General features: G+C 35.4%; 1 protein-coding gene across 1 annotated transcript; it reads left to right on the top strand.

The window, feature by feature from the left end:
• The first annotated feature begins 2472 nt into the window (after positions 1–2472).
• Positions 2473–6084, top strand: LOC115999741. The gene is made up of 5 exons (XM_031239640.1): positions 2473–3214; positions 3309–3366; positions 3723–3806; positions 3918–4053; positions 4970–6084. The coding sequence occupies exons 1-5, from the start codon at positions 2593–2595 to the stop codon at positions 5234–5236; spliced, it is 1167 nt and encodes a 388-aa protein (XP_031095500.1). The 5' UTR covers positions 2473–2592; the 3' UTR covers positions 5237–6084.
• Positions 6085–11619: the final 5535 nt, after the last annotated feature.

The following is an 11619-nucleotide window of genomic DNA, read 5'->3' as shown; positions in this document are numbered from 1 at the left end:
TAGCTTGGGTAAGCCTTTAGCCTTAGCTTCGATCTGCTCTCATGGGTTGGCACTTGCATGCCAATCCTTATACCACGAAACAGGTTCATACTACACTATAGACCCAGTTGGTTCATGTGTATGTATTTTACGTTGTAACTTTTTGTGTCTTGGGTTATGAAATTTTATTCCTTAAAAACAAATTAATAATTGTGTCTTATATTATGAATTTATGTATGTTATGTTGTAAAATTTCGTGTCTATGAACACAAATTATATATCTAAATCATATTTGAAAAATAAGTAAATATATAATATGTGTATTGCCTTGTATTATGACTTTTTATGTCTTTATATTATGAAATTTTGTACCTTACGAATATGAATTATGTACCTCGTCTTTTCAATCTAGCTGGGTTTATATTTATAATGCTATGCTATGTGTTTAGTGTTGAGATCTTTTGTGCGTTGTGTTATGAAATTCTGTGCCATACAAATTTTGTACTTAGTTGTTTTAATCCATAGTCTATATTGCTATATGGACCTTGGTCCATGATATAAATCGCCCTTGCATGCCAATGTATTGTGGTAGAAAATTAAAGACAATGTGAAATTGAGAACAGTAAGGAAAAGGATGGCCTTTGTGGCTAGAAATAATCCGTTTATTCTCAAGGGTTCGAAATATAATTTAATGGTAAGTTATGTTATAGTCTAGTCTAGTAAGTAAATTTGAGCCCTTTTTTTCAAAAATAAATAAATAAAAGTAAAAATTTGAGCCCTTTTTTTGTTCTGTAAAGTGCTGGTGGGTTTTGAACCCTTTTTTTTGTTGGGCAAAGTGTTGGGGTTATCAACCCCTGATTTCTTTTAAAGAATGAGGGTGTACGACTACTCACATCAATCAAGTTGATTTGATTATTGTTTTTCTTATTTGGCATACATGTAACCAACAAAAAAAAAACTAGTAAGAGTTAAAATTGTTATTCATTAAAAGATAGATGGCATTAGGCTCACCAAGTAGCGAGCTAGGTTTTGTCCCTCCCAAAGCAAACCTTTGTTTGCTTTTGTCTACCACTATTAATATATAATGTACTACATATTCTATACATGATAACAAAAATAAATTTATGCTGGAAAAAAAAAAAGAAGAAGAAAAAAGATTAAAAGCCAAGCTTTGCAGTAGGGATTTATAAGGATAGGGATAGGAGGAAGGATGGTGTCAGTGTCATCCTCGTGGTCGAGCGTTAAACAAAAGAAAGTGCCCCTCACAAGAGGGTGTATGTCTGCCATACCCTAATCTTCCCATGTTACTAACTTCCTCTTAAAGTATGCCCCAACTGACCCTACTCACACCCCCTCTTGTCCAACTCCAACTACTCAACTAGTTTATCTTTGTTTGACGTCCGTGAACACCTATTTTATGCCTATGTATATTATTGTTGACCATCTTACCATGTCATCAACATCTTATTCTTTGAGTTTAAAAAGTGTTTGTTAACCAAAAGCATTAACTTAAGTAGAGAAGGTTTAAGCTAAGTCACTTATAATAATAAGGTCAATAATAATGGTCCCAAATAGATTGAGACTCAACTAAATATATCTAATTTTGAAGGATGAAATCATGAAAATACTAATAACATAATATGCAAAAATGGTTTGTTGCACGGAAGGAAGGTAGCATGCATTTCTATGTTTTGAAAACGTTTCATCTCCAAAATTTGCTCAAAAATGTTCATGTATTGTTTCCTAGTTAATCAAAAGCTTTTAGAAAAGTTTTAGGCAATTTACTAATTATTCAAAAATTTGAAATGACACACAGTCACTACCCAACAAGGATGTGCACTGGGTTGGTTTACCTCGCCTTGTAACATTAATTGGCAAAGAATTACAAGGAGTTAAATCGATTTAAATTATCAATACATGATTGGCTAGCTCAAACCAACAAAGACCAATGAGAATCGAACTTGTAACTTTGTGATTGCCCATCAAAGCGGACCAACTCACTTGGAATTACTCTATTTCTTATATTTTTCGAAAGAGTTCTACTATGTATATACGCTCAAATTCTACTCCATCACGTTTACTCTTTGATGTGACAAACAATTACATGCTATTTTTTTTTATCATGTGGGTCCTCAAAAAGAGTAATTCTACATATAATCTCATTCTATTATCTCATTTCTACCCCTGTGAGCTTTCATTATTAATACAATAAGGAGTCATGATTTTTATCCATATTATTTTTCATCCAATAAAATTTGAACACTTAGTGTTAGTAAAAGTTGAGGGTATGTTTTGGAGTTCAACAAATAGTATATTTGTCGTAAAAAAGTGTTCACATCAAAAATTTGAGTGTGAGTTCGAGTAGAAGTTGAGAGTAGAAATGCAAATATGAGTATTTTCCTTTTTGAAATTATTGTTTCCTGTTTCCATGTTACATAGCAAAAGTGAAGCGTTTGAGTTGTTCCTTGCTCCAAGCCTTTATAAATAGCGACATCCTTCCCGGACCTATCTATCCTGCAGATTACCACCCTCACAACTGCATTTCCATTTCCATAGCTCCTTCTTCATTGAATTAAGATTCAGACATTCCTGTTTGATCAAGAAGAAGTGAAGATGTGTTCCTCCAAGACTAAATTGCAGGGAGATATGACCCCAAATGTCTCCCATATCAACGGCCGTCCAGTTCTGCACCCCAACTGCAACAGAGTTCCTCTGCTGGAGCGTCGCAATTCCCTTAAAAAGCCCTCCACAACCACAAAGCCACCCTCTTCCGCCGCATTACAGCCCTTATCGCCGCCGTCTGCTACTAAGCTTAGGCCGAAGCCCTCAGCCGCCTCGCCTCCGGTCTCGCCTAAGATCAAGTCTCCCCGACAGCCGGCCGTAAAGAGAAGCGGCAATGATCCCAACGGCCTCAATTCCAGCCTCGACAAGGCTTTATCCCCCAAGGCCACTGCTAAATCAGCAGACTTGTTGTTGGCTAAGAAGTTCAAGAAAGGCGGCGCCGGCGCGGAGACGGAGAGTTCCTTGATAACCGAAGCGCCAGGAAGTATAGCGGCGGCGAGAAGGGAACAAGTGGCGATTATGCAAGTCCAACGGAAAATGCGAATTGCCCACTACGGAAGAACCAAATCCGGCAAATTCGAAGATGGAAAGATCGGCGCCGCTGACTCTCACCCGCCGGCTGCTACCAGTCCCCGGCAAGAAAAGAGATGCAGCTTTATCACTGCCAATTCTGGTAATCCTACATTTCTTTTCAAGAATTCTGTATAAATTATACGATTGATTTTAAGAGCACATAATTAACTCTGTTCTATCATGCTGAATTTCAGACCCAATCTATGTTGCATACCACGATGAAGAATGGGGAGTCCCTGTTCACGACGACAAGTGAGTACCATTAATTTCTTCCTGTATGGATTAAGGGTTATTTACTGCGATTGCCACATATTTTCGAGAGGTAGGGGGTGCTGAACTTAGATCCTTTATGATTCCATGACCTAATTTTGATACAGGCTTATTACTGTTTCAAAAGTTATAGCTAATAGTCAAAATATAACTTTATCTTCTTAACGGCTACACATTTTTAAGACACTGGACAAACAATCTCCTGAACATCGGGTACATACTTGACCTTTATCAGCCTCTGCCCAACACTTTTCAGAACACTGACAACATTAAATGAAATTGTCCATTTTAACAAAAAAATAAATTTGCTCATTAATCATTTCTCTTCGTATATGCAGCATGCTGTTTGAATTATTGGTGTTGACTGGTGCTCAAGTTGGATCAGATTGGACAACAGTCTTAAAGAAAAGGCAAGATTTCAGGTAATACATATATACATCTCTGCTTTTCATCTTCTTCATTCAACTCAAAGCATTTTATTCATTTCATTTACAATTGTTTGATTGACTTCATCTTTGATGAATGTTATCCAGGGAGGCCTTCTCAGGATTTGATGCAGAAATTGTGTCAAAGTACACAGAGAAGAAGATAAACTCAACCAGCGCTGAATATGGCATGGAATTGAGCTTGGTTAGAGGAGCTGTTGACAACTCTATCAGAATTATGGAGGTGATACATTCATTTTAATACAAATTTAATTAATTAATTATGCTTTATGAAAGCTATTAACTAAGGTAGTTGCTTTTGAACTGTCTTTTCCATTCACTTTCTTATAAGTTATGGGAGTTTAACAAAAAAAAAAAAAACCATTCCCAACATGATTGGTGACAACTACATGCTCCATCACTACACACTATGATGCCTTAGCAGGAAGCATATATAGGCTTTGCAAATAATTCGTACTTCTTTCTTCTTTTTTTCTTTGCTAATACGTAACGATAATACTATAATAACATAACTCGAATTTGGAACCTCAACTTGAAATGAAGAATGTTAGGATGTTAAAATATATTTAGTAATATGCAAGGGCTGAGCCAGTATGGGCAGTGGGGGCAGCTGCCCCTCCCACACCCCACCTCATCCCTTATATATAAGGGATCCTTGTATATATATAGTAAATGTTTAGATATTATTAAATAATATAGATATAAATTACTTAAAGATGAAGTAGCTTAGATGATTAAGTATGTATGTGTTGTAGTAGAGGTCAAGAGGTTGAATCTCCCTCCTTGATTAACTTTTTGTTCTAAAATATCTTATTTGTTTTAATCTTTGGCTCTCACCGGATGAAATTTCTGGCCTTTTTGTTCCAAAATATCTTATTTATTTTAATCTTTCCCTTTCACTTTCACTGGATGAAGTTTCTGGCTCCGTCCCAGATGATATGTAATTAATTGATGTGGTTAAAGTTAACATACGCAACTTGTCTATGTAACATCACCATCTCCCACATGGGACAGCTTCTTTTCTATTTTTTCTTTTTTTCTTTTTTTCTTTCTTTCTTTTTGTGAAGTGCTGCTGAAAGACCATTTCTGTTATCTGCTTATTGTGGGACTAATTAATTTCCTTATTAATGTATGTATAGATGAAGAAGCAATTTGGGTCATTTGACAAGTACCTGTGGAGATTTGTGAACAACAAACCAATAGCCACCCAGTACAAGGCCTGCAACAAGATTCCGGTGAAGACCTCAAAGTCGGAAAGCATAAGTAAAGACATGGTGAAGAGAGGATTCCGGTACGTGGGCCCCACCGTCATCCACTCTTTCATGCAGGCCGCCGGCCTTACCAACGACCACCTCACCACCTGCCTTCGACACCTCAATTGCAATTCCACCGCACCAGCTCACTAATCAATTGTCTAGTAACCCCTCGTATCATAAACTAAGTTATTATTATTATTATGATTATTATAACTTAGAAGAAAGAAGAAAATGTATCCCAAATAGGTGATGATTGTTTAACATAGAGATATATAAATAGTGGGCTTTGATTTGATTTTGTTCTTTTTGGGAGTGAGTTTGGAGCAGTAATTAATATGATGATTTGGGAGTAGTAACATATTGTTAATTGTAGTGAAAGTGATATGATGATTAACTTGGGCAGGGGAGGAAAGGAATAAAGGGAAGGATAGTGTATGTATGTAAGAGTAGTGGAGGTATGGGGGGACAGGAAGCATGTGCAGGGTAAAGGGCATGTGTTTGGTGGGTGCATATGCCATTCATTCATCTATGTGACCACCACCACCACATCTCCATTATTTGTTTGGTGATGTTTGCTGTGAAGAGAAGAGAATGCAATCAGACTGTGTCTCAATTAGTTTCTGAGTAGTAGATTGTGGATGAACGGCTCAATTGATTTTTGGGTAGTAGATTTTCTGAACAAACGACTCAATTAATTTCTGGGTAACAGATTGTGGATAAACGACTTAATTAATTTCTGAGTAGCAGATTGTGGGCAAGCCAAGAAGTGAATGCAATCCGGAGCCAGCACTATGGATTTATGTACACTCCTTTCTTCACCTTTATATTTGTTTTCTTCTAACATGTTACCACCTTAATTGCATTAGGGTTAGGCAAACACAAAGTGTTTGGTGAAAGTGCTTGTACTATATATATTTTAGTGTGGATTTTGAGTGTTTTTAATTTGGATTTTGTATATCAAGGATTGTAGTATTATATATGGATATTGAATTTCTATACATATTGAAAGAAGTGTTTTCTATCCTAAAAGCATTCCCAATAGTTGTAGATTTTGAAATGTTTTTGTAGGTGTGACTATAAAGAAAAGATGGAAAGAAGAAAAAAAAAAAAAAAAAAGGCCTCATTAACNAAAAAAAAAAAAAAAAAAGGCCTCATTAACGCGCTCGACTGGGCGCTGTGGTTGTACTTCACGTGACCAGGGCGAGCCTTTGGTTTTTTCTAGTGGGTTTCACAATTCTGATAAAAATTGATGCTTTGTAGAGAAATTTATTTTCTTCTCTTTCCTTTCTTCTCCCTCATTGGCTCCATAAAAGCATTGTCTTTTCAAAAATCAAACTAAAAATCACTAATGGAGATGCTCCCTAAAATAAGTAAAGAAAAAAATTTTAAACTTTATATTAGTCGAGAAGTATGGTACATATCATCCAATGTGACAGGATTTTGATAAGGAAGGCCACCCTGTGATGTCACCCACAAGGCTCCTGCCAAAAGGAGCGTGGCAATTGGCAAAGCTCAATATTGAACTAGTAAAGTATGCTAATTAGAGAAAATGTGAAGCTCAAAGATTTATGATTAAACTAGATTTCAAAGATGACATAAGATGGCCCATGCCTTACCTTTATACTTTATGCCATTCATGAAGAGGTTCCATCCATGTGCCAGAATATATACGCTCCCCCAGCTTTTTTTGAAATTAGCTTTGTCATCCCATATTGTCACACATTCACATGGTATGATAAACAATACTTTGGGTGCCGTTTAGATGCATGCACCAATTGCCTAATTATATCGCTTCATTCCCTTGGATATCTCATCCATGAAAAGAAACCCAAAAATAAAAAATAAAAAATAAAAAAAATTATAAGTGTGCTAAAATATAATATCCAATTATTGTTAAGATAAGTAATTGAGATGAAACTCACTTTTTAATTTGTTATTAAAAATAGACTTATATAAAATGTTGTTCTTTTTTAATTAATTAAAATATGTCACGCTATTATGGATTGCAAAATAAAGTGTAAAACTTGAAACTCATGACTTTATGACATTGGCATGAGGTTTGTTATGATACCAAATTGAAACGTGTGTTCTACATTAACAAAAAGTTTAAACTTATAAATAGACTTCGGGGTATCAAAGTAGGCCAGCCCTAAATCACCCCGCGGTGGGACATGTTAGGGCCTAAAATTTTTTGCCCGCAAAAATGCAGGTCTAGCGGGTTAGCCCGTGCAAACTGCAGGTCAATTTACGAAAATGCCACTGCTTTTTTTTTTTAAATAATATTTCTAATCCGTTAGTTCTAGACGCGCAGACGCCTATCATTAGTTCTCAGTTTTCGCCTGGACAATTGGTTCTCACCTATTCTATCTCATACACACACACACACACATCAGTCGTTATATCATGGAACATGGTCCACAAAGCTTTGTGGACCATGGTCCAAAAATGGCACTGCTTCTTTAAATAAAGAAATGGTTGTCGTCACAACTTAACGGAGCTTTGATCTGTAAATGAAACTACAGTTTTCTCAAATGATACTACCTCACATTTGTTTTTATATTATCAAATGAAATTGTAGTTATATCGAATTGAAACGGTAGTTGTGTTGAAAGAAACTACAGTGTATATATAAAATGAAACTGAATAATAGTTTCACATATTTGAGTGTATATTGTCCAATGAAACTGTAGTTATATCGAAATGATACTATAGTTATGTTGAAGAGAAACTGCACTATATATAAAATGAAACTAAATACCAGTTTCACATATTTGAGTGTATATTGTCCAATGAAACTGTAGTTATATCAAAATGATACTGTAGTGACGATTCTCCTTGGGCCAGCTCCTGTGCCTCTCGGAGCGAACGTGGGTGGACCCCGGACCGTTAAACGGACGGAGAGAAAGACCCTGTAAATTTACCAAAAAAAAAATGATACTGTAGCTGTGTTGTAATTAAACTATAGTGTATATAAATGAAACTGAATAACAGTTTTACATATATTTGAGTGTATAATATCGAATGAAACTGTATTTATATAAAAATGAGACTATAGTTGTGTTGAAAGTAAACTGCAGTGTATATAAAATGAAACTGAATAACAGTTTTACATATTTGAGTGTATAATGTCGAATGAAACTGTAGTTATATAAAAATGAAAAACTGTAGTTGTGTTGAAAGAAACTGCAGTGTATATAAAATGAAACTGAATATGTTACACAAATTGAGCTACTTTACACATAACAGTGCGGATGGGACAAACAATTGAAGTTAATTTTCATTAAAAGAAACAGCACCGTTTTGGACTATGGACAACATTATAATTTACGCGCGCGCACATAAATGTATTGTAATATATATATATTTTTAATTCTTCAAGTTGGCCCACGGGCTAGCCTGCGAGACCTACGAGTCCACATGAGATAAGTTAGGGTTAGAAGAATTTTAACCCGCGAACTTCGCAAGCCAGCTCGTAAAAGTATAACCTATGGTAGAGTGAACTATCCTGCATAAGTTAACACCCCTAATTACACTACACATGTATATATATATATGACTTTCAACATATTTCTCTTAATTTGTAAAGATGGTTGATCTTTCTCCTAACGACATAATTGTTATTCTGGTACGAAATTAATCATTACATCTACCAGTGTTATAATTGGGTCCGGGTGTGACCCGACTGGCGGATGAAGCCCACAACCAAGAAATTCCTTTAATCCTCTAAGGGCCCGTTTAGAGACATTTGCTTCATCCTCAACCACAACTTTTTTTTTTTTTTCCCTCCTTTGGCATCATATATGCCCAATCATTATTGCATGGACCATGGTCTACACAGTTGTGTGGACCATGGTCCATGCAATAATTTGCCATATACGCCACCTTGTCAACTTAATGAAACGCTCCAATATTACCGTTGCATTTTTTTGTTTTTAGTTAGGGTAAGTATCTAGTTAGATTAATAAACCTTTACTATTCTAATTTCACAATTTTAGTAATTAATTAATTGCATGTCACGGACAAATTATCCTGTAGACCTGGATTCACCTTGCAAGTAGACTCGGGTCCGAAATAGCGTAAATATACAATTTGTATACTACAAACATATAATGTTAACATATATGTCATTGATTAACTTGTTTTGTATTCACAAGTTCCTTTAAATATTGCAATCAATTCAAATACTAAAAATACATAATTTAATATTTTTAAAATTTAGTGCAGTCTTATATTCACAAATTCCCTTCTAAATTTGTTATGTGTTTTGACTTAAAAATATAATTTACATTCTGAAAGTTTACAATTTCAATACTAAAAATACACAATTCAATGTCGTTTAGGATCAGAATTCACTTTATAAGGTAGACTCTAGTCCATGTATAACAACTCATCATCACCTATTTAAATGTTTTAATCTTACAATTCTTCTCGTAGGAATTGTAAAACTAACTTGTCAATTACCCACCAAAAAAAAAAAATAATAAAAACCCTTGAAAACTCGAGCTCATTTCTACCACATAAAGGAATTCATTAAAATGGATTAATTTTATCAAAGTTTTTCAAGATTGTGATACTTTTGATACATGGTAAAAAATAATATATGATGGGACAACAGGACTGGCAATTCGGCATAACAGGCTGGAATGTAAGTCATGCATGACAAGCGCGGTTGGCAATCATACTCACCATTAGAGTTCGAGTTGGTGATGAGGCTTTGAGCTTTGTCAAATAATTAAGAGTCATTTACATTTTTGGTCCCACTGTTATTGGGGCATTTCTAATTTTAGTCCACTTCATTAATTTTTGCCACATTGCCGCCAGTCTTATTTAGTCATTGCCACTTTTAGTCCACCGTTAAAATTTTCGTCAAATAACCATCCAAAACAAGGGTATTTTGATCTTTTCATGCTTTGTAGTGGTTTTCCATACAGATTTTCATCCAATGAAGAGGTCCGGTGAAAGCCATGGCTTTGTAATGTGGCTCACATGGCTTTCGCCGGACCTCTTCAATGGATGAAAATGTGTAAGGAAAATCACTGCAAAGGGTCAAGGAGATGACCAAAGCATGAAAAGACAAAAAATACCCCTCTTTAAGATGACAATTTGACGAAAATTTTAACGGTGGACTAAAAGTGGCAATGACTAAATAAGACTGGTTACAATGTGGCAAAAATTAATGAAGTGGACTAAAATTGGCAATGCTCCAATAACAGTAGGACCAAAAATGGAAATGACTCAATAATTAATAATGAATTTTGCTACACAGTCTATCACCATCTATGCTAAATAATATTGTGTTAGGCTAACCCCATCCTTTTTTTTTTTGAGTACTACTGACTCAGTTACAATGTAGTATCTGTTCATAAACTACTTTCTCAACCTACTGAAACACAAGAGTCAGCACCGCATCCACTGAGGCTCGAACTTGCTCCCTCCAACATGGGGTGCTAACCCCATCCTTTAAGGATGGAGTTTGAAAAATGATGTGAAATAAAAAAGTAATTTTTCTTTTCTTTTATTGTCAGAGGTGTATTGCAAGCTTGCAACACGCATCTTTTGCTGTCAAATGGCAGTTTTTACCCATTTGACAATATTTTCACTTTTTAATATATATATATATATCACCACAAAAAAAATCATGATTCATGATGGAATTTTTTGAAAAACGCAAAATTTCCTCCCGAATTGCATTGGGATGGAATTTTACATTTTTTAGATGAAATTCAAAGAACCAGCCATGATTTGCTGATAACCTCCCTATTGATCATTTGCAGATAATAACCTCCCCATTGATGCTTGAAATAGCATGCATAAGTGCATAACACACTACTATAAACTTGAAATAACATGCATAAATGCATAACACACTACTATAAATAAGGATCAAACTGTCCATGTCCACTTTCAAATTTGACTGCAAAGTGTTTAGAAAATCAAATAGGGTTAATAGTAACACTTAATGGAAATTAAAATCCTGTAGAAATTATTATATGAAAGCATTTTTGACTAGCCAAAATTAATTTACTGAAAGTATGAAAATAATGTTCCTCCGAGTTTTAGAAATTAAAATATTGAACTAACAGAAACTAATGAAATTGATCTTGAAGGACTTGAGGTAGCAAGGAATGACTCCCACACCATTTGGCCATCAGGAATGTTCCATGCACTTAAAGTGCTTCCAGATGACATAGTAATAGAGTTAATTGCCGATTTGGTCCCTCGATTAATGAGATTTCACCACTTGGGTCCTCGACTTTCAAAATTGTCCAATTGCATCATCGACTATGGAAACATTAACCAAAATGGTCCTCAATTTGGTTCACCGTCAAAATGGGAGGGTAATAAATAGGAAATTCTAATTTTCTTCATCTTCCCCAGCTCACCGTGAACTGGAACTTAAATTGGCAGACGATAGAACCAAGACCTCTGCCATCGGCGGTAGCGCCATGAACAACCCCACCGTTGCCGCCCTCACGCACGTCCTCAACAACAAGCACGAGTTACCTTTCTCTGTCGGCGTCGAAGATTTGCTA

The sequence above is a fragment of the Ipomoea triloba genome, chromosome 12, assembly GCF_003576645.1.
Source record: "Ipomoea triloba cultivar NCNSP0323 chromosome 12, ASM357664v1".
Lineage (NCBI taxonomy): Eukaryota > Viridiplantae > Streptophyta > Magnoliopsida > Solanales > Convolvulaceae > Ipomoea > Ipomoea triloba.
The sequence above is the reverse complement of the archived record's forward strand: the minus strand, read 5'-3'. Positions and strand labels throughout refer to the sequence as shown.

Bases quoted from the DNA above. Each gene is read 5' to 3' on its own strand.
- LOC115999741 (XM_031239640.1), top strand. From the start codon at position 2,593: ATGTGTTCCTCCAAGACTAAATTGCAGGGAGATATGACCCCAAATGTC. The intron at 3,215-3,308 runs GTAATCCTACAT...GCTGAATTTCAG, and splicing joins CTTTATCACTGCCAATTCTG to ACCCAATCTATGTTGCATAC. The intron at 3,807-3,917 runs GTAATACATATA...AATGTTATCCAG, and splicing joins AAGAAAAGGCAAGATTTCAG to GGAGGCCTTCTCAGGATTTG.